The sequence below is a fragment of the Podarcis muralis genome, chromosome 3, assembly GCF_964188315.1.
Source record: "Podarcis muralis chromosome 3, rPodMur119.hap1.1, whole genome shotgun sequence".
NCBI lineage: Eukaryota > Metazoa > Chordata > Lepidosauria > Squamata > Lacertidae > Podarcis > Podarcis muralis.
The window spans coordinates 88,844,249-88,870,968 of NC_135657.1; the positions used below are offsets into that span (position 1 = coordinate 88,844,249).

Genomic DNA, 26,720 nt, shown 5'->3' on the forward strand with positions numbered 1-26,720 from the left:
AATCAACAGGGTTCAGAAATAGTATTTGGTATTGTTACACTTCAAACTGAAGCACATGTTATCTATTTGAATGATTTATAAACCTCTCCTCATTGTTCACACAACCCCAGAACAAGAGACATTAAAATACAATAAAACAATATTTCATGTAAACGCAGCTTTAATGTAGAAAACAGACAGTATTCTAGCAACATAACTACACCATCCAAGCAAGAGGCACTACTTGAATCAAATGCTTGAATGGACAGCTGTGTTTTTACTGTCATCACAAGTCCCATCAGTGTTTTGTTGCTGCTTGCACCTGAGAGGAGAGGGCATTCCAAAATCAGGGTGATCCTACGGAGGTGTCAGGTGTCAGAGGATCCAGCCCCCAAGCAGGTAGCCAGGAACGGATAAGACAAGGAAAGTTCTTACCAATGCTATTTATTCAATATTCACAGAGAGAGGCTTAGAAATGCAGCCTCCTGAAGTGATGGTGTTGCTCTGAGTGAGTCTCCACCTCCTCCCTCTCTCCCTTCATGTGTCATCACTATGGATGCTGGAAAGTGCCCTCTGCTTCTGAGCTCTCTGCTCTCCTACTTTCAATGCCTGCCGGCTTCTGGGAGAGGGGGAGTTTGGAATGCTTTCTAAAGACACTGTGTGCTGGTCCCGTGCAGCATGGTCTAAGTCCGGTCCTAGATTGAGGGTAAGGAGGCTGTCCGTCAGGGGCGAAGCAAGGTCTAAAGCAAGGAGTCGGGCATGGTCAGGAACTCAGGAGAGCAGGTCAGGGTGCCGGCAGGAACAGGATACCAACGATGTTGCTCCTGCAACCGGGGATTGGGCTGACTGGCCTTTATCTCCTCTGAGGCCTAGGGCGGTCCCGGCCCACAAGTCGAGCACTCCTCCTGAGAGAACTTAGTTCCCTCCGCCTCTCTGCCCTGAGCCTCTGCAGCTCAGGAGAGGTTGGAGGGTTACTGGACCCAGGGGCAACCTCACCTTCCCCTGACAGGGCTGGGAGAGGAGCACCTGCAGGCAATGGGTCCTCCATCACCTCTGGAGCCAGAGCGGATTAAGCTGGTGTCTGCTCCTGAGGATCCAGCACAGGTGAGGAGCCTTCAGATTCAAGCCCCTACCCCGGCTCAGCCGGCCCTGGAGGTGGGGACTCCTGTGCAGGCTGGGATTCCTCTGGTTCAGCCTCTGAATCAGATTCCCAGGCCATCACACACTGTGTCCATCAGCTGTCCCCCCTCTGGTGCTTCTTCTTCCTCCTCTCCCATTATTTCCCAACTTTCCCCCTCATCTGTCTCTGATCTGTGACCTCCCTCAAATGCCTGTTGTAATTCTGAACTGTCTTCTTCTTCTCTGGAAGGGTCAGGCTGAGGAGGTGGTCTCCACCATTCTTCCTCTGCCCAGTCCCTGACAGGAGGGTGCCTTCTCATGAGTTGCTACACAGCATATCTCAGAAAATTGTGACACTATGAGAAGACAATCCCTTCATGATTTCAAAGTTTCCCAGATTTTTAGAGTGTTTACTGCACACTTAAGCACAGTTACTTAGAAATGAGCTCATCAGTTTCAGTGATATTCATCTCCGAGTGTAAGTGTGCATGGAATACCAACTTAAATCCGAATTAAGTAAGTTGCATTTTGGATTCTCTGAACAGCTCACCCATCTTAGTCTTAGGGTAGAGTTTGCTAACACCCCCATATGCATGTGTGTACACACACACACACACACACACACACACACAATTAGAATGAATAACTAGGCATAAAATCTCTGTCTGTTTGTCTCTTTTTTAGGGTGTGAATCTTTTCAAAGTTATGGAAGCCGGTCACTTCATCTGCACTGCCTTGAACAAGCAAACAAATTCTAAAGTTGCGCAAGCATCTTTCAGTAGCTGAGCTGTAAAGTTAACTATTTGTCTGTCAATATGCGCTACCTTGTTTATAGCTGCATAAGGTAAACCTATAGCATATGACAAATCAAACCATTTGGGGGGGGGTGTGCAGAATAGTCAATATTGTATGTCCATGGCGGCAGAAAAATTAAGATCACAGTGTAAGTTCCTGGGCCTGGTCACCTGATGAAACCCTCTCCATATTTTCTCTGGGCCCCTGGAAATTTCCCAGCTACAAGTGCAAGGCCTCTGTGAATTGGCCCCCATCATGCTCCTGAAGTGATGTTAACACTCTGCCCGTGGGGCCACCTCAAGGAAGTGTTTGAGAGGTCAGTAAAGACATGCACGTTGGTTTACAGGAGTGAGGAGGAAAATCCAAATGCTTGTGTATTCATCTGAGCACACCTTGAGGTGAGTTTCTTGTAGAGAGGAACACAAAAACCAATGTCAGACATGCTCATCTTTAAGAAGCCACAGGTTTGTTTCCACAATTGTGTAGGTGGGTGGTTTCTGGTGTCATCCTGCTTTAAGACATGCACCCTGACCAAGAAAGGTAGAAAGCTTTGACTAAATAGCCTTCGTTTGAGAGACTCATAAGCTTCTTCTAAGACATAATCAATGGCAGCTCTGAGCACGTAAGGATCGTATTTCATAAGGAATATCCCCCATGCTTTAATACCAGCTCCAGGTTTTGGGGGGCCCTTGGGTGAGACATTTAGTGGGGGGGGGGCACTCCTCTTCCACCAATATTGTCACCAACTGCTCCTTCTCCTCTTCCTCTTCCTTGGTGCCATCGGCTTGCTTGTCAGGCAGAGAGCCAATGAGGATTCAGGAAGTGGCAGCTCCTCCTCCCCTTTATCAGCACAGCTAGTTTTTGCTTGCTTGCTCCCTCTGGGCTGAGGGAAAGGGTGGGTAAATTAGCAGTTTCCAATGGCCAAAAGTGGGAGCAGGTTGAAACATCTCTTTTTGGTGAACCCTCTTCTGGGTTATGGTTGTTCGGCAGGGGCCCAGGCTGTGCTGAACCTTGATAGCAGCTGTGATCATGCCCAGTATGACGATTTTGATTATGTATGTATGTATGTATGTATTGTGATAGCGACACATGAAAGCCTGTCAGGAACAGAATGACCAGCACTGGAACTGTGTGTGTGCTACATATTTTTAAAGCTGACTGCCAGGCCAGCAGTCATGTACTTTAAAACAATTTGGACACTCTTTGAAAATTGATGTTGACTTTGTTGCCTGCCTTGGACGGGCAAAAGCAAGGGGGTTTGTTGAGTTGAAATTTACGTAGCTTGACGGGTCGCAAGTTGCACTATCTTCAACTGTTATTTCAATCCACGTTGGACGAAAACTGATTTCAGAGTTCTAAAGATAGCAAGTATATTCTTACATCTTAATCAAGCCAAATATTTTAGTGTTGTATAAATATTTGCAGCCGTCAATGAGGTCCATCGTTGTGTGTGGTCTTGCTGTTGTACATTTTATTACTCCAGATTACCTCTTTTCATTTGCCAAGTCAATTACGCTGCGAGCAGGGAGCCAAACCCGGATTTGCTATGAGTAGCATTTTTGCAATGTTTTACTATAGTTGACATCTGTTAAGTATATGAATGACTTTATCTTGTTCCAAGAATTTGTAGGGGATGGCAGCCTGCCATGTTTTGCAAATTTATGGCGCCCTCCTATAGTTGTTACATACTCTAAATTCATTGCAATCTGTTTTTCTTTCTTGCTGTCCAATTTCCATCTTTTCGGTAGGAGAGTAAGCGGCTGGTATGCAAGCTTATTGAAATAATGGAAGTTGCACGGTAGCTGTGTTCGTTGGATCACTCCATTGCACAATTCAGGCCAAACTAGATGTTATGTTAGTCACATAATTTGCAGTTGTGCAATGTTAATTTCAGCCACAACTTGGTTTGGGAATGTGGTTTAACTTTAACCCTTTGCACCCACTGCGGCCCCCCCATCAGCTGCTATTTGCCACCCGCCTTGAGCAAACGGAAATGTCCCCATAGTATTTTTTTTTTGCTGGGGGGAAAATTTGCATTTATGCACATTGTAGGTGATATCCAACAAGGTCATATTCATAGAGTAGACCCATTAAAACCACAATGGACTTCAGTCCACTGATTTCAGTGGGTCTACTCTGCGACTAACAATGGCTGCTAATCTGTCATTTTTACCTAGCATAAATCCACTGTTGGGTCAAGAAAGTGCCTCTTAACTATCCTAACCATTCAAGACTTCCCCTTTTGTGGACTTTTGTAAGATGAATATTACAGTGGGGTGCATTTGAGTGCAATCAAAGAAACTGCACAATCATATATAAATCAGTGAAAGCCACTTGAAAGATAATAGAACGTAATACAGTCTAGTTTTAATCTTTTTGAACCCCCAAAACTCAGTACTTTTTACAGTGCAGACTTTTGTTCAGTAGAAGTGTTTTTCTTAGCCCTCTGGATGTCCTTTTTATTGAGCATTAATCATGATGTGTGCTTTGGGACAGGGACCAGGATAGGTGGTGCAGGGAGTATATCATACCCCTGCCTGGGGTCAAAAACGGGGCCTGGGAGGCAAAGGAGGCGAACCAGAAATTCCCTGGGACATCAGAAAACATTTGCATATATTGTGTTGAAGACTAGCACTTAACATTTTGTGTTAGCCTACATAAAACGCCACAGCACTCTACTTCCCTGCCCATTTCCTCTTCTGCCAACATGTTCGTCCCAACTTCTCCCAGGCAATCTGGAGAGGTGGCACTGAAGTCTCAGCAAATGATAGTGCAAGTGGGCAAGGCGAGAAGGCGGGCTTGCCTTGCCTCTCCTGCAGGTGATGTGCTCTGCCTACTTGAGGGGACTGCTATCTGCCAGTGAGGGGCAAAAAAAGTTTCAGAGCTGACAGCAACCCACCTTCAGGCAGAGGAGGGCGAAGTAGCTCATTGCCACCATTATCATCATGAACAGATGATATCTGGTAAAATTATCTTTTCCAAACAACTCTCCTAAGAATCAGTTAATATTTGCATTGATTCAAATTATATTTGTAAAGGTAAAATAAAACAAAACCAAATGCCCCTAAGATATTTCATAGTGCTCTGCTTAATAGAAGATTGGATAATTGTTCATCTCTACGTATTTTAATTTGGTTCTTTTTCTGTCAAAAAGTGTTCTTCATTTGGAATTATTGGTTCACCTGAGAAACAGTGTCAGTCAGATATAATGAACAAGGAATTGTAAAGTCTATTTACAACTGAGCACCACTCGAATTATTTCAGCCAACGTACAACAAGCTGCTTCGCATTTGTGCACCCCAGGAGTACAAACAAAAGTTTTGATTTATTATACCATTCTTTGACTACTAAGTCATGTGAAAAGTTGTAGCATATCTCACTGAATGCATCTGTTATTTCCTTGCACCAGTATATAGACTTTTATCTTAGGAATCAAAAAGAACACAAGGAGAAAGCCTGATAATATTACAAAATAGTACAATCATTACCTACCGGTGACCCACCTGCACATAAAAGCGTTAATATCTGCTTGTCTTTCCATTTAGTGTTGACATTATTGGACTGTAATAAGCCATACTGAGAGGGTACATTTAGCTCTGATTGCTTTTTTTCCAAAAAATGACTTCTTCCATCAGCTTTTATGGGTAATGACTCACAACGGATGGAGCTGTTTTATGTAACTGGGGAGATCGATTTCTTCTCTCTGCTGTTTTGGCCAATTCAAAATATGTTCATCCAACCTGTTTTAGAAAAAGCTCCCAGCAGACCTGATTTCAGCACATGGTGCCTTTAGGCAGCTGCCAGGATCCATTTCTGTGCTGGTGATGCCAACCCTGACCCCTTGTACCGGGAGGGGAGGACTCCATTTTAACTTCCTGCAGCGCACTTGATGCAACATAACGACCCAGCCATTTTGGGAAGTTAAAATGGCCACCAGCACAAATTCAGAATGCTGCCTGCTACCAATACAAGGCAGGAGGGGATCCACTCTGTCCTGAGCCCCCTCAGTCCTGGAGCTGGGCCTGTTTCTCTTATCATTTGAGTCTCTTAAGCTCTAATATTTGTTTCCACCTCATGTCTTTGTCTCCCCTGCACACCAAGCTAAATAACTAGCTAGCATTATTATTTAAATAGGATTTCCAAGGCTGCAGGCCTATGCCCACTGACCTGTGTCATTTGAGAGGAAGGGCAGGCTATAAATTCAATAAAATAAATGAATGAATAATCCACCATCTTCTGAGGGAGCCTGCTCCACTATTGAATAGCTCTTCTTAGAAAGTTCTCCTTACTGTTTAATTGGAATCTCATTGTAATTTGAATCCATTGGTTCAGGTCCCAACTTCCAGAGCAGGAGAAAACAAGCTTGTTCCATCTTCCCTGTGACAGCCCTTCAGATATCTGAAGATACCCACCTCAGTCTTCTCTTCTCCAAGCAGCTTCCTCCTCCTCCTCCTCCTCTTCTTCTTCTTCTGTCATTTAGTCATGTCTGACTCTTTGTGACCCCATGGACCAGAGCACGCCAGGCACTCCTGTTTTCCACTGCCTCCTGCAGTTTGGTCAAACTCATGTTTGTAGCTTCGAGAACACTGTCCAACCATCTCGTCCTCTGTCGTCCCTTTCTCCTTGTGCCCTCAATCTTTCCCAACATCAGGGTCTTTTCCAGGGAGTCTTCTCTTCTCATGAGGTGGCCAAAGTATTGGAGCCTCAGCTTCAGGATCTGTCCTTCCAGTGAGCACTCAGGCCTGATTTCGTTCAGAATGGATAGGTTTGATCTCCATGGGACTCTCAAGAGTCTTCTCCAGCACCATAATTCAAAAGCATCAATTCTTCTGCGATCAGCTTTCTTTCTTTCTTTCTTTCTTTCTTTCTTTCTTTCTTTCTTTCTTTCTTTCTTTCTTTCTGCTAAACATACCCAATTGGTCACCCTCCTCTGCACTCACAAAAAAATGTGTGACAAGTTAATGGGAAGATGGGTAAACGCTACCCAAACCAATCAGAACAAATGCCCAGCAAAGACTACACATAGCCTAGCCTTTGCATAAGCAAATCAGGATGAATGCTCAATAAACAGGTTATCTGGAGGAGCCCTTATACCGCAGCACCACAATCCAACATGCGCAATATATGGAGATTGCAGACTTCTGTGCAGCTCTTCCCTGCTGGATAGGGAAAAGTCACTCAGATGTCTGCTGTCATATGGTTCATACTGTGTTATTTGTGGCCTATGTTATGAAAGAGACAGACAAAGCTGCAGAGGTCCTGGTCCTTCAAACTCTTGCATAATTTTAGCACTCAAGGCGATGCTCTTCCTTCTGCAAGAACTTGCCCTTTCATTTCAATGGACGGGTAACTATGTGCAAACAAAGAGATTCACACTCAGAGCTGGTCACTTTCAACGTAAGTGAATGGGGAAACCACTCATGTAGGAACTCCCAAGTATGCATCAAGTGTGAACATGGCCCTAGATCAGGTCAAAGGACTACTCTTCTAGAACAACTGACTACTTGCTTCAGAGCAGTGTCTCAGTTTTGCTGCCATTTCCATGAATCAGCTAAACAACTGTGACAAAGTAGATAGCCATGTACAATCTGAAGATCTCAACAGGCGAACTCAGTGTACAATGACTACACATTTTCCAGAAAATTCATGTTGCACCTTTGACTATTTATTTAGCCTATAAGAACTTCAGGGTAGAATATAGAGTTTCCTACGTAACTGGTTCCTAATGTGAATTTACACTGGTTTACAGCAATAGTGCATTCTTACTCAAGCTATGTTCTGTGTATATCTAGAGGAAAAAGAAAAAGCAGTCTCGCCACAGAATCAATAGAAATGTGGCATGTGTTCTGAATAATGTTGATGCTGTATTTTCCATTTAAATGGCTTCTTGACTTTATTTTTCCACTGTGGATACTGACAGTGCAATTAAGTGTTGGGAAAACTGTCAATTGGAATCAACAGCATTGTAGCTTCCTGGCTGGTGCCAGCTTCAATAAATGAATAAAGATTGATTAGCATTTCTGTGTCAAACTTGGTTGCTGATTTAAGCGGAATGGGAAAATCGAGGTTACCTTTATCATTGAGTTGGAAATAATCTCAGAGTCCACCTAGTCCAAGCCTGTCCAGGTATATTCCTGATAGCTGGATATCCAGCCTCTGCTTTAAAAACCTCAACGAAAGAGAGTCCACCACCTTCCTAGGAAACATGTTCTGTGTTGCAGTGGGAAACCTGTACTCAAATTATTGGCGGGAGTGCTTTCCCCCCTCCCTCGCAGCAAAACAGAAAAAGCCTCAGACAGATTTTTACTGTGGAATAATGCACGCATTCTGTCAGCACATGCACTTTGGGCTGCCTGACAGAACTTCCCCTCCCCCTCCTATTCCTGTGCGTGCCTCCTAAATATGTTCTGGGTTTTCATACAACCCTCCAGAGCTGATTTGGGGGCGTGCATGGGGTGCTTGTGGGATGAGAAGAGGGAAGAAAGGTTTCATTCCACAAATGTAAATCCTTGGACTAATGGAACAAGTCCATGGGATGCTGCACTGTGGTTTTAAAATGCGATCTACTCAGCACATTTTGGTCATTTTCTTCTGATGACATCTTCCCTAGCTGTCACACGCACACACACACAAGAGAGAGAGCGAGAGAGCGCGCGCTTAATGCCAAAATAGTATTCTAAGTGGGTTTGTAGTTTTAAGTTGTCACCAGCATTAGATATACTAAGTCTCTTTTGTCCCCCACCCTGTAGGGAAAATTTCACAATGGATAATCTTGCCTCTCTGCTCTTTTGACTCTTGGGTTCTGCCTTTCTGCCTAGTGTCTGCTTTCTCCTTACTTGATTGTGCCAATGGAGCTACACAGCTAGAAGAGATTTGGCATGTCTTTGTCTAGTCTTTGTTTCCACAGCTAGAAAGGATCCACCACTCCCATAGCAGCTCTTGTGAGATGAATTCATACATCATTATAACATCACTTTTGTTTATTTTTAATAGCAATAAAAAACCTACACCAATGAAAACTCAATAACTCTACAAGAAGTGTATTTTGCTGCTTCAACTATTTCCCAAAGTAAACCTGTATCTCAGATTAAGGAGCCTTTCCCCTTTTAGTAGAATAGATACAAAGGACAGTCAGGAGGTGTTTGGCCAAACCAATGATCAAGCAGACAGTACATAGCGGGAGAGGTGGTGGAAGGAGGGAATTAGGGGAGAAATCCCCTAGATCAGAGATAGCATATATCCTGTATCCGAAAAGCATCCTGGTGCAGATTTGCTAAAAGAGATTCTGCACACCAGTGTTAAAGCATAATACTTGAAAGGGTCCTAATGCTTAGAAAGGTTTGCTGGTTGGAAAGGCCTCGTTACAATCCCAGCAGGAGACAGAGCAGATTTGTAGTGCTTTTACGAAATAGCATATCAAACGAAGAACTGCAAAGGGGCAGTAAAATTAGCCCAGCCATATGAAGACCACAGTGGTACCACTCCTTCCCATGCCACTAGTATGATGTGAGAAGGTGACTTGGGCCACCCAAAAGGACCCTCATGCCATGGTTTATTTGCATGCCAGCTTAAAACCTTAGGAAATTGCATTACCAGGGGGAAATTGCTGCTGCGCCTCTCAAATTTCCTTGAGGTGCAGGAAGGAGCAGGGTTGCAGGATTTAGTCCTGGGATTTAGGTTTTAGCATTTGCATTCCAGCTACAATGTGATATACATGCAGGGCTAATGCTCATTTGGGCTGGGCCTCAAATGTAGATATATGTATGTTTTTGACGTTTGGTAAGTTTTGCAACTTGTTTTTCTGTGCATTGGACTAAAATGTGACCCGTTCTCTCAGCTTAGAGCTGCAAATATGAGCAAATAAGAGATGCGATCAGGCAAAATACTTTTTTGTATATTAATGGACAATAGACTTTGTCACGGTAAAGAGGTAAAAACCCTCATAGGTATTAATAAACTAGGTATTAATAAACTGGGGTTTGTGAAAGGGCACTTTCAATATGACTTGGCCATCTCAAAAGCAATAGAGGTACACCCTAATGTTGTACCCTATCCATGAGAATTTCACTGACATTTTCTCTTCCCTGTGATAATTTTCAAATGCATTTTCTTTCCTCACTGACTGCTCGAGAATGGTTGAAAAAATGGAGAGGAAATTTTCAACACAGCGAATGGCAAATGCTGGGCTGGAAACATGTCATGGCCAAACGTGTCATTGTGTAGTATATCATATGTCTCAATCTTAAATTCAACACAGCAACACAGTACTGAGGCAAATAAAGCAATTACAACTCCAGTGGTGTCCTCTCTTGTAGTAAGTTGCCCAGTGTTTGCTGAAGTGGAACAGCAGTATTACAGGCCATGTATTCTCTGAAGAGAAATTTCATGGCATATGAGCACCAGGTTGGCTAATGAGAAGAGCCTGAAATAGCATTATCGACGCAGTCGGTGATCCACGGTCGTCGAGGCATCATGAGCTTCTCGGATAAATGGGCTGGCGAAACAGTCTTGGCCTGATACACAGTTGTGCAAGCTCTGAAAACAAACACATGTGTGTTGCATTAACATCATTCTCTATACCCATGAAACACGAGCGACACAATCTACTTGACCGAAATCAATAGCCATTATCACTTGCTGTGTAAATGTTGGGTATGACCCAGTCACAGTTAAGCACTTTGAGCTCCCTTTGATTCCCAGAAGAAAGTTAAACAAACAGCCTGTCATTGAAATAAATCCACTGAACATTAACTGGATGGTGCGCCTTCTGTTTCAGGGCAGCTGGAGTCTTTTAGGTCATAAATTGTAAGTGTTCCTCCTTAACTGCTGTTTTATTTTATTTTTTAGAGTATGGAGAATGGTTGTATTTGCTGAGGGCCACTTTTTCTGTCAGTAAACATGCTTATGGTGGGTGGGGCCAAAGCCATAAATGGGTGGAGCTTGAAGGATTGCATAAATATTCTTTATGTCACCCAATTTTCTCTCTTGCATGGGTGTAGCTGGGGTGGAAGGCAGCTGCCCCCCAATCAAGTAAATAAATAGAAATAATCAGAATATTTGAACTAGAAATGCTTGCTGAGGTCACTTGGATGATGTTGTGCCATATTCTGGCGATGCAATTGGCAACCCAACTGAGCGATAGGCATGGCTTCCACAAACTGACCAATCGCATTGCAGGTAGCTTGGTTCTGCAACAGGATAGGTGGGTGTCCAGCTCCCACCCCCAACATAAATCCTGGCTATACCCATGTTCTCTTGCATTCCACACGGCATGGGGGGGGGGCTGTTTTATGGTTCTGAACTTTATTTTACAGTATAAAATAACACGCAGTACACAATTAATTTCATTTCTCATTCAGTTCATGTGCATTCCTCATGTGTCTTTTCTGTTTTACTGGCAATCGTGAAACTCTCTGTTTGTCTTGGAACCAAACAGGAAAAGGGTTCCGCAGGATTCAGAAGGTACACACTATGGAAACAGGACGTTCTCACACATTTCCTGCGAAGCCCTGCATTCCCCACACAAACATTGCAATTACCTGGTCTTTAACAAAGTCAGCAGGATTATCGCCAGCACCAAGATTATGCAAGAGGTGTATATCATTATAATGATTGTGTCCGCTAAAAATTAAATTATGGAAACAGAATTAAAACATTGATCAAAGAGTATTTTATGCAGTCACTATAGTACAAATTAAAACCAAATATTCAATGTCCTCAGCTTAATATCTCCTAGGGTCTCGATCACCATATTTCATTTTTTCTTTCGGCTTCTAACAACTATCCCTGAAGGAGGTTTCTATGTTAAGTTTGCTTCTAGGATTCTTAATAATAATATTTAAAAGTTTGGTTTGATTCCTTTCCTTGACCCTTTGATTGGTGCTTTTTTTTGTTTTGTTTTGTGGGAGCCTATGCCTCTCATAACATTGTGGCTCTCCAATGACCTTGATGGGAGCTTTTTCATTCTTTTTTTAAAAAGCCAAACTTACTGTACAATGAAGACCGTTCTCCAGTTACAGGAAGTATTTTTCCAGGTAGAACCATACGTGATGAGTAAAGGTCAGCTTTTCCACCTGATATCTGAGCTGTAAATAGAAGAGGATATAAAAAGAGAGCAATTGTGTAAAAGCCAGAAGGGCCTGCAACAAAACGCTGGATTGTGAAGTGCTTCTGTCCAGGATCCCACCCTGTCATCTGGGCCCTTTTTCAGGATACTTCATTCCACCTCCTCTCAGATTTCTGTCCCTTTGCCCACTGCCACAACAGCCAGCCAGTAACCTGTGCCAACTGAGCATCTTCAGTCCCCATTGGGTAATTAAAAAAACACAAATTCTTGTAGAGTTTTTTCCCCTTAAATGTTTTGTGTACTTCTGCAACTCTTGAGAATCCTCTAAACCTACTGATGCCTTGCTTTTGTGTGTGCCTGGTGCCAATTTTGCTAGAATTCCCATTTTATCATAAGGTCATTAAAAAACAGGAATCTTTTTTCCCCTGTTAGCAGATGAAGCAAACTTTAAGCTGCAAATGGTTAACTGGTTGACTCATTCATTCGTTCCCACATAATGGGACCTCCTGGCAAAGGTACAAGGCAAATTGTAAGGCCTGGGCAGGTTGATTAAGAGAGAGGTGCTCCTTCAACTTACTGAAGCAGTATTTGCTGTGGAGGATATGATGGAACCACTTGCATGCAGTCTGCTTAGCTAGTGGCGTTGTGTCACAGGTACACTCCACTCCTCGAAGGACAGACCCCCACATTCCGACATAAGCAGCTCGGCACTCATCACTGTCAGAACACATCAGATCATTTGCATCCAAAGATTCGAAACAAGCTTTATCTTCAAGGCATTGTCGGGCAAAGGGTTTTAAACACTTAGATGTAAATGCTTCATACTTGGCCCTGTGGAAAGAGAAATGTGTATGCATTTTATTCTTCCTGGTATTCCCTTTCATCTGGGACACGGGTGGCGCTGTGCTCTAAACCACAGAGCCTAGGGCTTGCTGGTCAGAAGGTCAGAGGTTCGAATCCCCGCGACTGGGTGAGCTCCCATTGCTCGGTTCCTGCTCCTGCCAACTTAGCAGTTCAAAAGCATGTCAAAGTGCAAGTAGATAAATAGGTACCGCTCCAGCGGGAAGGTAAACGGCTTTTCTGTGTGCTGCTCTGGTTCTCCAGAAGCGGCTTAGTCATGCTGGCCACATGACCCGGAAGCTGTACGCTGGCTTCCTCGACCAATAAAGTGAGATGAGCGCCGCAACCCCAGAGTCGTTCGCAACTGGACATAATGGTCAGGGGTCCCTTTACCTTTACCTTTATTCCCTTTCATGTATAATTCAGGGAGAGCTGAAGGGTAGATTAGCAAATAACAAAATGAAAGAAAAATGAAGAATTTCTTGTAAGTGACAAAACAAGGGACATATAGCTTGCACATGTTCATACCCTAAAGCCTCATACCCTCAATGGGGAGCAATGTTTGGGAAGTTGAAGCTGGGGAGGTGGGTTTAACATCTCCCCCGCCTCCATGTGCTATGATCTTCAAAATCGAAGATAAACAAGAGACATTGCTGGGTGAATGGCACATAATAAGCTGTAACTTGACCCTAACTCTGCTCTCAATGCAAGCCTAGAACTTTTAGACCTTGAATAGTCCTGTCTGCTACTGGTGGCCCAGTCCTGTCATCTTCTATGGCTTTATATGCCTGCAGTGTTTTCAGTGTTAATCTGTATGACCTCTATGTCAAATTATGCATATTGATTATTTTTACATCTGTGTAGATGTGCTCATGTGCTTTAGCACTAGAGTTATGTCATTGGAGAGGCAACAGGAACAGCTGGAGAGGTATCAGCAGCAGGGAAGAGTGTATCAGCCTTCTGAAGCCCCTGCTAAGATCCCAAATCCTTTACTCCTCTGAGCATCTCCAGGACCAGGATGAAAATGCTATTAAAAAACACCAAGTCCCATGCCCAGCCTAGATAAAGTGCATTATCTGCCAGTTAGACCACCTTGCAGTGATTGGATTATAGGGTGCACATTCAAGAACAGTTAAAATGTCCATGTCCTGCAAAAGATCTATATGAATTTCCTGAATGACAGAGATGGTTAGGAGGAAGGCGTAAATCACAGAAAAACCCTCTTACAGCTTTTGCTTGTGGTGTAGGTTGGAAAGCAAACATTATTTGCTGCATTGTGAATGAGCAAATAAATAAGAGATCATCTTGGGTTCCTTGTGCATTTTTATATTAAACACACATGTGCCAGCAGTCAACCAAAAATGTGTATTTCCACTTACCGGCAGATCTCGTTTCTTTGGCATGTGTCAATTACACTGAGGCATGAAGGAGCTGGGACCATATTGACTCCACACACTGTGCCATGAAGGAATTCCTTGGCTTGGTGGCAGTTTTCATCTGACGGCATGCAATCACAAAAGGTCAACACCAGGGCTACGTTCAAAGGCATGTTTTCATAGAAGGACCGCAGAGCCGCTTGGCATCGATTCCAATTGCACTGTGTCGCATTAGCTTGGCAGGCTTGAAGGTAGCGAGATAGTTGTCTGTTACAGACTCCGTCATTGACACAGTCCACTTTGACTTGGAAGCAGGAGCGCAGGTGTTTGTATTCTGAGGAAACAGCAAAGTGATCACAAGACGATAGAGATAGGGGTACGAGGAGTGATTTTGAAAGCACAACAGTTCTCAAACTCTCCCTTGAATTTGTGACATGGCGGTCACTCTACCATAGGCAACCCATTTCTATTTGCATTTTCTGAAAAAAACACCCCATACATTGAGGTGGCGAACTTCAGGCCCGGGGGCTTAATATGGCCCTCCAGACCTCTCAGTTTAGCCCTTGTAACTTTCCCTAGGCCATCACTATTTCCAGCTCTTGCAATGAGCTTGCAGTGTCTCATTCTGCACGGGGTCAGGAAGCTGGATTACTCATAATTTATGTGGGCCACAAAGTTGAAATCGATACAGGGTATAGAAACGTTTAAAAAGTAGGCTACTGTTTACCATAGTTTGAAAGAGACGATGACTTCCACTGTGATTTTATTTTCAGGTGATCTACAACGAAGGAGATACATATTATACAGATTACATGTTGTAAATTAATTGTAGATTTGAAATGGAAGCAGCAGTTTGCAATGAAACACAATGCTAAGAAAAAAAAATGATGATCAGGTTATTTGATGGCCTTTAGCAGAGGCATTCCTAGTTTAGAGCAAAGGTGGGGCTCATTTGGTGCTCTAGATGTTGTTTGACTCCAGCTTCCATCAACCCCAATAGCCAAAGACAACGTTGGAGTGTGGAGCACAGAGTAACATCAACCTTACCATTTCACCAGGCTTGGTGTCAGTAATCGGTATATTCAGACAGCTGATAGGACCCATGGATGGGGTGGGGTCCTCCATAGACTGCAGACACCAGACTGTTACCTACTGGTTTCTGCTGGTGGCAGCAAAGATGATCTCACTACCATCTTTGTCCATCTTGTTTGCATGGTCAGATGAGGCCTTTTATATTTCATTTTTAAAGGCTAAACACTTCTGAGCATTGCCATTGGGATGGATGGGAACTGTAGCTTGCCATAGCTCCTGATTCAGTGAACAGGGCAGGAGAATAGATGCAAACCATATGAATTTAAAGCGTTGTCTGACATTGACTCACATGCACTGATTGCATAATGCAACAGCTGCAAGTGTTGGGACAAGTGTTGTTCATGTCAATTGCTGACTCCTGCACCTGCTGTTTCCTCTTAGCATTTATACATCAGCTTCAATTTTATCTGAATTGCCTAGAAGAAATCCAAACATAGGAGTAACAACATAACTGAGTAAATGATGTTTGAGTTACAGCGAGCTACAGCAACGTAGAATTAAAAACAGAGGGAAAGCAAATAACTCTCTGTCTTTGGGCTTAGGTACACAGTCAAGATTCAATGGTTATTTGAGGAGGTATCTAGCTGAGGCAACAACCATTATCTATAAAAAGAATGGATTAACGCAAGAACATGAGAAAAGCCCTTCTGCATCGGGCCAAAGACCAGTCTGTTCCTGCAATCTGTTCTATCCATGCCCAACCAGTTGCCTGTGACATACCCTCGAAGTGTCCCAATTTTCCAGGGTCAGTCCCAGAGTTACAGCAGCCATCTTGGTTTCTGATTTGACCCCAGAATGTCCAGGTTTTCCCTTTTCCTTCCCTCCACATCTTGGAGAGCAATTTTAAGTGCTGGAGAGATCAGACTACCCCTTTGTCCTTTTTGGAAACAGGAACCTTTGGTGTGCATTTGTGTGTCTGTAGGTGCAAAAACAGAGTCCTGTTTATACCGAAAATAAAATAGTACTTGCACCAAATGAAGGAAGCTGGCATACAAAGCCCTTCCTATAATTTTGAAGGAAAATGTAACCAATCCACTTGGTTACATCCTCCAACACTGGAGGCGGAACATAGACTTCACAGCTCGTAGCTCCTGATCTTCCTATCCTCCATGGATGTGTCTATTCCTGTCCAAGTGAGTGGCCATCTCTACATCTCTTGTAGGATTCTAGGGTGTTTCCTGCCACATTGTGGCTGACTATGTTTGATCCTGCATGGAAGACCTTGAGAACAATGCAGCAGAAGTTAGTTGTGATGCCACACCTTGACACATATTTGCACAGAAGCAAGTCCCGTCGATTTCAACAGTCCAGTCTTATGCATGAGAACCTGTAAGCAATGCACACAGAGGTCACTGGGACTCCGTATAAGCATGATAACTTTGGGCTTGGATTTGTGAGCAGTGGTGTCAACAGGGAGAACCCCAACCCAACCCACCACCAGTTTTTCTGCATTTGTTTTTTAATTAAAATGTAAAAAGTGGCGCTTTGTGCCATCACACCTATTCATTTCAAGGTTGCTAGGAACAGTATCTTTGAACTGGTGTTATTGAAGAGATGACTCTTCATCATTTACCTGCATCGAAGCCTGCATAGGTTTCCTCCTGAATGGCAGAGGCTTGGTATTCCTGGGTGTATTGTACGCATGTGTTGTTAAATATATGCTTCCATATTTTAGTGCATCTTTTATGCAGTGGTTCTGGGCATATGCAGCTCCCCAGGACTGTTCTCCTTAACTCCTTCCATGCTGTGAGGCATTGCTGTACCACCACACGGAGGCTACAGTTTGCTACTTTGGTTCTGCACATTCTCTGGAATTTCTTGTACTGCAAGAAACAGGTGTCATCTCCTCGGCATATTTCCTTTGCAACCGCGCAGTCGGTTCCTAACATGCCTGGGTGCACCGTCTCTTGCAATTTTGTCTGTGGCAGGAATCCTAACTGGACATCTGTGCTTGCGTAAAGCTTCGATTTCCCTGTGCAAAAGAGAATTTGTGAGCAAAATCAGTTGGATAGATCATGCTCGCGGCTGCATCTTTCAAATGCAATCAGGCTGATTGTAAAAACTGATAAGCAAAGGAGCAGCTACATGAATTATGCTTTGTAAATACCTCCCCCCCCCATGATTATTTGGGATGGTACCAGGGCCATCCCAAGATATTTTGCTGCCTGAAGCGAAGGATATTTACAAAAAAGCCAACTAAACTGGAAACTGAATCTGACTTTTGACACTGTCCTCCGCACTGCCCCTGAAGATAGCAGGCTAGCTATGGGAGTGCAGGACTGTTCATGTGAAACACACGGCTCTGACCTTACTGTACTTTTAAGCATATGCTGCCTGAGGTGAATACCTCATTCTGCCTATTTGTGAGGCTGATCCAGGATAGAACCTTCCCTACAGAAGCACCCAAGGGTGGAATTATGCCTCAAGGAGTGCTCTTAGATCTCTCTTTTTCTTCCGTCAAACATTAATTGAAGACTAGTTTTTTCCTCTCTGCTTTTTATGTTAATCAAGGTGGTAGTTGGAGTCCATACCCTTGTCATTTTGCAGGGTTCATTGCTGGTCTTAAATGGTTGATGAATTGGCTTGGATCCTAAGGGAAGTTCATGGAAGGAAGTCCCCCTCCCCTCCTCTCCCCTCTTGCAGCTTCCTGTGCCCCCCTGAAAAACCTGAAAAGCTGTGGGGGGGGGGTTCTTGGGGAGAAGGGAATAATCCACTGGTTTTGTCTGGATTTGAATGGTACTTTATTTGTCTTGAATTTTGGACTCTGATGACAACTATAATTGCTTAGGAAAGTCACACTCTCCCAATTAGAGGTCAAAGATCCATATAATATTTGAATCTGATAGTTTGTCAAAGCTAAACCTTTAAGCCACAATGAACGTAAGAGCATAACAAGAGCTCTGCTGCATCAGACCAAAGATCTTTCTAGCCCAGCATCCTTCTTCCCCCAGTGGTAACCCTGATGCCCATGTCCATCATGCAAGCAAGACATGACCTCTCCCTCAATCATTCCCCAGCAAATGGCTGAGAGCCTCTGATCCTCGAAGTACCATACGGCTCCCATTTCTAGCAGCTGCTAATAGCCTTATCAGGGCCATGATTACACTGCATTATTTTGTTCTAGAGAAGAAAATAATCTGTTACCTTTATTCCCAAAACATTGCTTGCCAAGCAACGCTGTAGTGCTGCAGTTGTCGTTAGTGCAGGTGCAGTCTTTAAATTCTGGGAACTGGTCAACTAAGAACTTGACTGTTTTATTACAGTTGGTCGAATCTTTTACTGTGTAGTTGTTGCCTGGATTTCAAACGCAAGAATGAGTCTTAATACTTTCATTAATGTTATTATATTTATTTATTAATATCCCACCTTTTCAACTAACTTTTACTCGGAGTAGACCCATTGAAACGAATGGACCTGATTAGTCATGGGCATTCACTTCAATGGGTCTAGCGGGAGTAAACATCGCGACCCAATATAAACTACGGTATTAAGTAGTTTGTATGAAAGGAATCCCGTAGCACCTTAAAGGCTTGAAATTCGAGTGGCTCAAAAGCTTTCATGGACTAGGTACCATTTCACTGGATGAAGTCATCTCTAGTCTATAAAACACTAGACCACCACAAAATAAGAACACTCCAACAGCCTGTGAGTACGTACGTGTAGATGCCCCTATTTTCTTTTTTCAAAGTTAAAATCCTATTGATCCAACCCCACACTCCACTTCTGGGCTAGCATATTCCTTGGGTGTAGCTTTTAAGAAAGGGCTCTCTGCAGGTTCAGTCCTGTCTGCTGAACTGGGAAGTGGAACGATGTATACAGTGGCGTAGCGTGGGTTGTCAGAACCCGGGGCAAGGCAAGTAATTTTCGCCCCCTAACCCGTGGATTTGCGCCCCCTAACCCGTGGATTTGCGCCCCCTAACCTGTGGATTTGCCCTAACCCCAGATGTTGCGCCCGGTGCGGCCGGCCCCCCCTGCACCCCCCACGCTACGCCACTGGATGTATATGTGCTTCTTCTGTGGCTGATCAAACACACTCTCCATTAAGTATTTTCTCAACAGTTTCCAATCATCAGTAAATGTGCCTGTGTGTATCTAAAAGGGATTACTTTTTTTTTTAAAAAAAAAAAAGTTGCTGCACTATTACCTGAAGTGTGGAACATTCTGGTTGCTGATTTTTATTTTACTCTCACGTTTTTCAAGACCATTTTACTATGTGACTACTGATGGCAAACATATGAAGTGGTGGTTTTCTCACTCTTTGTCATGGACACCATCCTGATAGATGCTGTTTCATACTGCATCACTTGCTTTGTGGCCTGTTGGCTGCATTTGGAAAGGATGTAAAATGTACTTGCTCATCAAAATAAGAAAGGGACATTTTAGTTTTTGCTTTTTTTTTTTTAAGAATCAGAGACTTGTTGAAAATATAAGTGCCAACCCACCCCACCCCTATCTTTTCACTTTTTGTGTTAACATCTGGCCTCCAGGAGAAAGATCAGCAGCTACTGAGAATTCAGTTATCAAAGTCACAAGACTTTCATGTAATCTGTGCATGTTTAGAACATGTGCTAAATTGGTGTACATTTCTTTTACAAGTTTCATGAGGCTGATTCAGTCTGTTGATTCAGCTGTTCAATTAAAATGCCAGAATTTCATTTATGTAGGAGTTGGATTTTTTTTTAAAAAAAAATAGTTTCCTGTTATTGTTGAGTAGAGTAACTCTTAGCAACATAGATTCACTCAAATAAAAAGTATGAGATTTCCCCTTTGTATATATTATACTGTAGATACTACTACTTTGGGGATTTAGTATAGATTCTATTAACTTTAAACTGGCTGTATATCTTAACCTAATACCTAAGTCTGACACACTATAGGTTATATCTGTCAGTAAGTGTAAGGAAATTGTTCAGAAGAAAATCAAGAGCTATATTCTGGGGTGGGGATGGGGAAAGATGGAGTCTCAAATGTATTACTGAACTTAAGGAGCAACCCACAGGATCAGAGCCACGGATCCTCATCTTAAAAACACTTAGATCCCCCCCCCAATTTTTTTGACAAAGTAATTATGCATGATCACACTCTGTTACAAAGCTTTTAATTCCAAACCACTGCAAACAAACGGCCCCTCCAGATAGTCTATTTGGTGAACATTCATTATTCCTTGTGCTCATGGTGTTATCAGGGCAATTGTATGCATTACTTGGAAACCATTTGTGCCAGCAAAAGTGTTGCAGGCTCAGTTTGATTTGTAATAGGTGCATGCCTCGTAGTTTCCTGCTGAAATTCTGTATTCCTTTTGCCTCCTTTTATAAATTTCCCAACAATAGGCATCTCCCCACTCACCCACGTGGCTGTGTCTATACATGTGGCACCAGGAAATCAATCAATCAATGTAAACTGCAAAAGGGGGCAATAAGGGCTTGAAAATAATGGGAAAACTGTAAAAATGGCATGAAAAGAGCTGGAAAACCACTAGCAATCCCAGGAGCCTTTGCACCGACCTTTGGGGCCTATGGAAATTTGGAGATTGAGAACAAAGGTTTGGAGGGAGCGATTGTAGTGGAGTTTGGTGGATTTTGAAACGAAGCAGAGTGTTTTTAAAGGTTTTTTAAAAGGGTTTCCAGAGGTTTAGAGGGAATTTACAGGTTTTTTAGATGGTGTTCCCCACTATGTGTGATTTCATGTATACACATGATACCCAGGAACATAACCCCTGCTTAACTGGGGAGATGCCTATATTCACAAAATGTATAGGGAATGCTTTAACAACTTTTTTTTCATGGAAACACATCCCTGGGGCTATCTGCACACCTTTGTCCATCTCTCTCCACCCCTGAACATTTTTTTGTATGATCAGAATTAGCCCATATTCAACGGCGTTTTCTCCTTAATAACTGTATTTAAGATTCCAGTTCCTGTTTTCATTGAGTATGTAGTCAGTTGCAAAGATGTAGAGTTTAGCAACCTGCCCAGCAATCCATTGTGTAAGGAGGAGCTCCGGCAGGCACATGCACCTCTCAGTCTATAAGATCTTTCATATTAATTTCAATGAATGTGGAATTAGACATGGAAGGGTGTGTTTCTATGGAATGCATCCGTCTATGGTGATGATGCCCACCTCCATAGGGGTACAGGAAATGAGTTCTCCTACCACATGTCTGGGAAATGAAGAATTCCCTTTTAAAATTCAGTTCAGCGTTCGTTTTAAAGGAAGCTGATTAGACAAGGAATGCCGCTTCTCTGAAATCATAGAGAATCTATGGCTTCTCCGTAGTTACCTGAAATGCAACAAACTTCTTCCAGCAAAGCCCAGACACTTTCACATCCATTTCCTGCAGCTTCACATCTCTCTCTCAGCTCTTGGCATTTGGAGGTCTGGAAAGCAGTTACATGCATGGAATGTAGTACCAGCACTGCAAAACAGATAATATAACCTTGGTGATAAGCAGTGGATCCTTTGCATTTCTACCCAATGTTTTATTGTAGAGAGCATGGAAGGGTAAAGGAGATACACAAGGTCACCCATGCTGAATTTCAGATACCCATGTTTAGATCCATCAGGGAACAAGGAACTCAGTCTTTTTTTCTAAGCAGACAATGCTCTCTTCTCTTTCACCTTTGGCAAGTGTTTCTCCATACTGTGCTTCACTCCAATCACCACTGCACTTGCTTCAGTCTGAGCTTCACTATTTCAAAGGGAGGTTCTAGAGCAAACTTTTAATCTCATGACTTTAAAAACGTGCGTGTGTGCATAATTAGTTTTGTTTTTTAATTTATTTTTTAAAAACATATTTTACAGGGATTTTCAATACAGGAAAAAATGACATATTCTAGTAACAGACTATCAAGAATTAAGAAAAAAATTAAATATGTCAATATACGATAAGCCACATATACAGAATATATATATATTTATCCTTGGGGTTTCAAATCCAGTTGGAAAACCAAGGGGTCTATGAAATACCCTGCAAAGTCTGCCCAGCCACGTACATTGGACAAACAAACAGACGAATAAATGCACGTATCGCAGAACACAAGAATGCCGTCAAAAAAGAAGAAAAAACTTCCTCTCTTTTCCAACACATGAAAGAAACAGGACACGAAATTAATTTTGCAGATTCCAAATTGCTCTCTAACATGGAACATCACCACAAGAGAATAATCATGGAAGCCATCGAGATAGAGAAACACCCTCACAACATGAACAAGCGTGACGACACATCCCGCTTGCCAGACATCTGGAAATTAGCCCTCCCCACAAAAACTGACACCAGATCCAGAGGCACACAGAACGCCATCACCAATCAACCACACCAGACCCAAACCCAGACCCTCTCCACAGATAAATTACAGACACCATCCAGTAGCCAAACCATGGTGGCACCTCCGGATGCTGCACCCCCCTGCAATCCCTACACAGATCTGGCTGGCACAGGCCACAAAACCACAGCTCGCCCCTATACACGAAGCCAAGCCAGAGCACAACTAAGTGCAGTACAGCCATCTTCTCAGAAAAACTCTTCACAAAGTTCAAAAGGTCAAGACACAAAGGCTTTAGCAACTAATCCACACCTAATGACCCACCTAAGTGGTACTCAGGATATCACTCAAGAAATCACTCAAGATATCCCTCAAGCAATTAAGGAACAAAAGAAGAAAAGGCACACTAGCCTGGGAACTTCCTCTCGGCCCAGAACATTGGAGGCTATACACCACACCTCCTCAACAGTATTTATAGGAACTCAAACACTGAGATCCTGCTCTGTTCCAGTAACAAGAAGCCGAAAGCACCAGCCTGAAGATGACGAGTGAGACCTCGTCGAAACGTCGCCTAGACACCCCAACTTTTACACGGGAAGACACCCGAGGACACCAAAACCTGCATTCCTGTACCCGTGAAAATCTACGAAAGCATATATATATATATATATATATATATATATATATATATATATATATATATATATGCATGTCTTGTTATGTTGTATACATCCAGGCTAACTTGCACAGAGCACAGGTTCTAAAATGAGCTTTGCTAGGGCTCAAACCAGCTTGCAATTCATGTCCTTAGTAAGCCTAGCTATGTGGAAGGTTCTGCTGTTAATATGTCCATTAAGATTTTGGTGCCTGGGGAGATGAAGCAGATATAATCCATTGCACAGACAGCACTCTTAAAAGTCCCACTGCAAACAATGGGACTTTGAGTGCTGAGGTGCAGGTCTACTAGCTATTACATCAGGCAACAGCAGCAGGAAGCCAGCAGTTCCATCTGACTTCTCCACTCTCTCAGCTGTCATTGTGCAATTGCAGTTTCATCAGGAATCAACAAAGACAGCTGTGTGAAATGGATCTCTTCCTCTTCCTCAGACGCTTAGAGTTAATAAGTAAAAATAATGGGATTGAAAAATGTGGGTTTTATGGGAACATCTTATTCTTGTTCTGCAGCTTCCTATAGGCCTGCTACTCTGTTCCTCCTCTCACCTACCTACCTCAAGTCAAAGGGAAAAGTCAACAGTAGTAACAATAGCTTTTCTTGTGGCCTGACATGCACTTAGACATTCCACTCAGCAAACAAGCATGTGTTTGTTTAAACAAAACCTCCCTTTTTCAGATCTACTTGATAAGTTACCTTTCATAGTACCTTTAGGGTGATCTGTCACTGTACTGCTTACAGACTGGAACGGGTCATCACTCAAGCCTAAATACATTGGCTAGGTGTCACTCTTGGCAATCAATGAAATAAAATTAAATATGTACCACCATAGAGATAGCATTTTAGTGTGAAGCTGGCACCTGCTCTTCAACAGCTTGCTCTTCATGCCAGGAGCGCATGAAGAATGTTTGAATCACACATTGCCTCTGGGAACAAGAAAGCCACGTGACTCATGAAGCATCAACCGTCATGAGCATTTAAAGGATTAGCCATGTTCCACAGAGCACTAGTAACCTTGGGCACAAAAGAAGGAGCAACACACTGCTAAAGAGACGGGACAGAATGGGCTGAGTCAGACAAACAGTTTTGCCTCCCAGTACACAATACATTCCCACTGGTAATAGAAATCTGAATGAAGTTTTGCTCTGCAATATGGTCATAGAGACCGGTCAGCCATGTGACAGCCATGTGGTCCTTCAGTCATCTCACTTCGATTACATTTTCTTAGTAACTGCAAATGTCAATTTAATTGGGGATAAAGTCTGGCTAGCTGACTCAATGATACATTGGGCAATAGATATTGGTCATAATATAGATGTGGAAGCATGGGAACGATGTGGAATATGGATATAAAATTTACAGCATGCTATGGTCTAAGAGGGGACACGGGTGGCGCTGTGGGTAAAACCACAGAGCCTAGGGCTTGCCGATCAGAAGGTCGGCGGTTCGAATCCCTGCGACGGGATGAGCTCCCGTTGCTCGGTCCCTGCTCCTGCCCACCTAGCAGTTCAAAAGCACGTCAAAGTGCAAGTAGATAAATAGGTACTGCTCCAGCGGGAAGGTAAACGGTGTTTCCGTGCGCTGTTCTGGTTCGCCAGAAGTGGCTTAGTCATGCTGGCCACATGACCCAGAAGCTGTACACTGGCTCCCTCGGCCAATAAAGCGAGATGAATGCCGCAACCCCAGAGTCGGTCATGACTGGTCCTAATGGTCAGGGGTCTCTTTACTTTACTTTATGGTCTAAGAGAAAATTATATGAAAATGATATATCGATGGTACCTAACACTGAGTTAATTGACAAAAGAGCAAGAAGGTTCTTTTTATCATATGTGGTGGTCTTGTAGTAAGGTTAAAGCTTACTGGGAAATGATATATAATGAATTGAAAAAGATGTTTAAAATAACATTTGTAAAAAGACCAGAAGCCTTCCTTTTGGGAATTATAGTGACAGAACTACCTAAACTGTATAGAAATTTATTCATGTATGTGACTACAGTGACAAGAATGTTACTTGCCCAAAAATGGAAAGAAGAAAAAGTCCCAGCAAAAGAAGAATGTATACAAAATCTTATGGAATATGCAGAAATGGCAAAACTTACTAGAAAACAGACTTTTTATAAAATAATGGAAATGGTTTATTGAATATTTACAAATAAACTGTAAACAGATAGGCACATTGGCAGGATTGTTGTAATAACCTGCAGTTTTATAATTGTATATATTTATAGTAGATGAATAAATGAGCAAATTAAGTTAATTTGGATATGCAGAAAATATTTTTAAAAATTTAAGGAACCGCAGAAAGAGGGGGAAGGAAGTCAAGTTTTGAAATGTTGAAATTATTGTAAAATTATTGAAATGTATAAAATTGAAAATAATAATAATAATAATAATAATAATAATAATAATAATAGGCTATCTGAATCTACTGAACAAAATTGCTCATGCTAAGAACAGTGGGCTGTGGTGGGATGGGAAACTGCCCTCCTCACTACAGACCTTTATTTGATCATATTCATTTCTTCAATTTTATATATTAAATTTCTATTCCCTTCGTCTGAGGACCACAGAGCTCTAAATTAGCACATTGCTTATATATTTTTAAAAGAAAATAGTTCCCCTTTACAGTCACAAAGACTAAAAGCAAAGTTTCTAAAAGCAAACAGAGCAGCTGCCATTACAACAAGTTTATTATGTTTGAATAGGAGAGGAGCAGAGAAGGAGGAAAATAAAGTTTAACTTATAGCAAATGTGTGAGTACAAAGTCTATCCTTTATATCGCATACAAAAGGAGGGAACAGTCCAGTAAGTGGTAGGGACCATATGCACTGTCCAACGCTGTGCCCTCCAACAGGCAGCTGAGACTGCGGTCCTATAGGCACACTTAATTCAGAACAAGCCCCAGTGAACACAGTGCGACTTACTTCAGAGTAAGCGTGTATACGATTGGGTTCCACGAGGAAGAACTCTGCAGAACTTACCCAGCAACAGAATGGAGTTCATCGCGCAAGGCAGTCCTGAGCTATTGATGCGGAGCACAGTAAGCTGCAGGTTATCGCCTGATGCTCTCTGAAATCTCAAAACCTCCGAGTCGTTTCAGCACCACGCCGCGCTGGACAGCTCTCTCCCGGCTGCGTGCGATTGGTCCACCTTGGCGCTGAAAGAGTGGTGGGACTCCCCTCCCTGCTCTCGCTTGCTTTAAGTATCCCAGAGAGATAGGAAAGCCAACCCTCCATTTCACACCTGTTGCAGATTTCCGGAGTATAGTAAAAGCTGCCCTGACAGTCGCTTACTGCCTTGCTGCCTGCGAGTCCAGATGAATTATAGTCTTCTGAGCAAATGCCTGGTGAGGCAATAGTTCAGTCGTGATACCAAGTTAATGATGATAAGAATTTCCTTCTGAAGATACCATTATTAGAGGGGTTGGGCTTCCCACTCCTTCAAAGCTAAAGGGAAAATCTAATCTTGCAGGTGGAAACCTGCAGGCGGGTGGTTGCTGTTTTCCAAAGTACCTTCT

The 26,720-nt window shown here is 42.8% G+C and overlaps 2 protein-coding genes across 2 annotated transcripts in view; one reads left to right on the plus strand and one right to left on the minus strand.

Moving 5' to 3' along the window:
* The window catches only part of HMGCLL1 (3-hydroxy-3-methylglutaryl-CoA lyase like 1), a 56,278-nt gene extending 48,368 nt beyond the window's left edge, over positions 1-7,910 (plus strand). The window contains exon 9 of the mRNA XM_028722618.2: positions 1,783-7,910. Coding sequence (XP_028578451.2) covers positions 1,783-1,884 — 102 coding nt within the window. The 3' untranslated portion in view covers positions 1,885-7,910. The remainder of the gene's footprint in view (positions 1-1,782) is intronic.
* A 1,971-nt stretch (positions 7,911-9,881) lies between these two features.
* GFRAL (GDNF family receptor alpha like) lies at positions 9,882-26,347 on the minus strand. Its single transcript, XM_028722617.2, has 10 exons — positions 26,185-26,347; positions 21,549-21,683; positions 18,412-18,561; positions 16,841-17,239; positions 14,903-14,953; positions 14,179-14,509; positions 12,537-12,790; positions 11,883-11,978; positions 11,433-11,514; positions 9,882-10,428 (listed from the first exon to the last, which is right to left on the minus strand). Exons 1-10 carry the CDS (start codon positions 26,204-26,206, stop codon positions 10,302-10,304), a joined length of 1,647 nt encoding a protein of 548 aa, XP_028578450.2. The 5' UTR covers positions 26,207-26,347; the 3' UTR covers positions 9,882-10,301.
* Between the last annotated feature and the right edge of the window lie 373 nt (positions 26,348-26,720).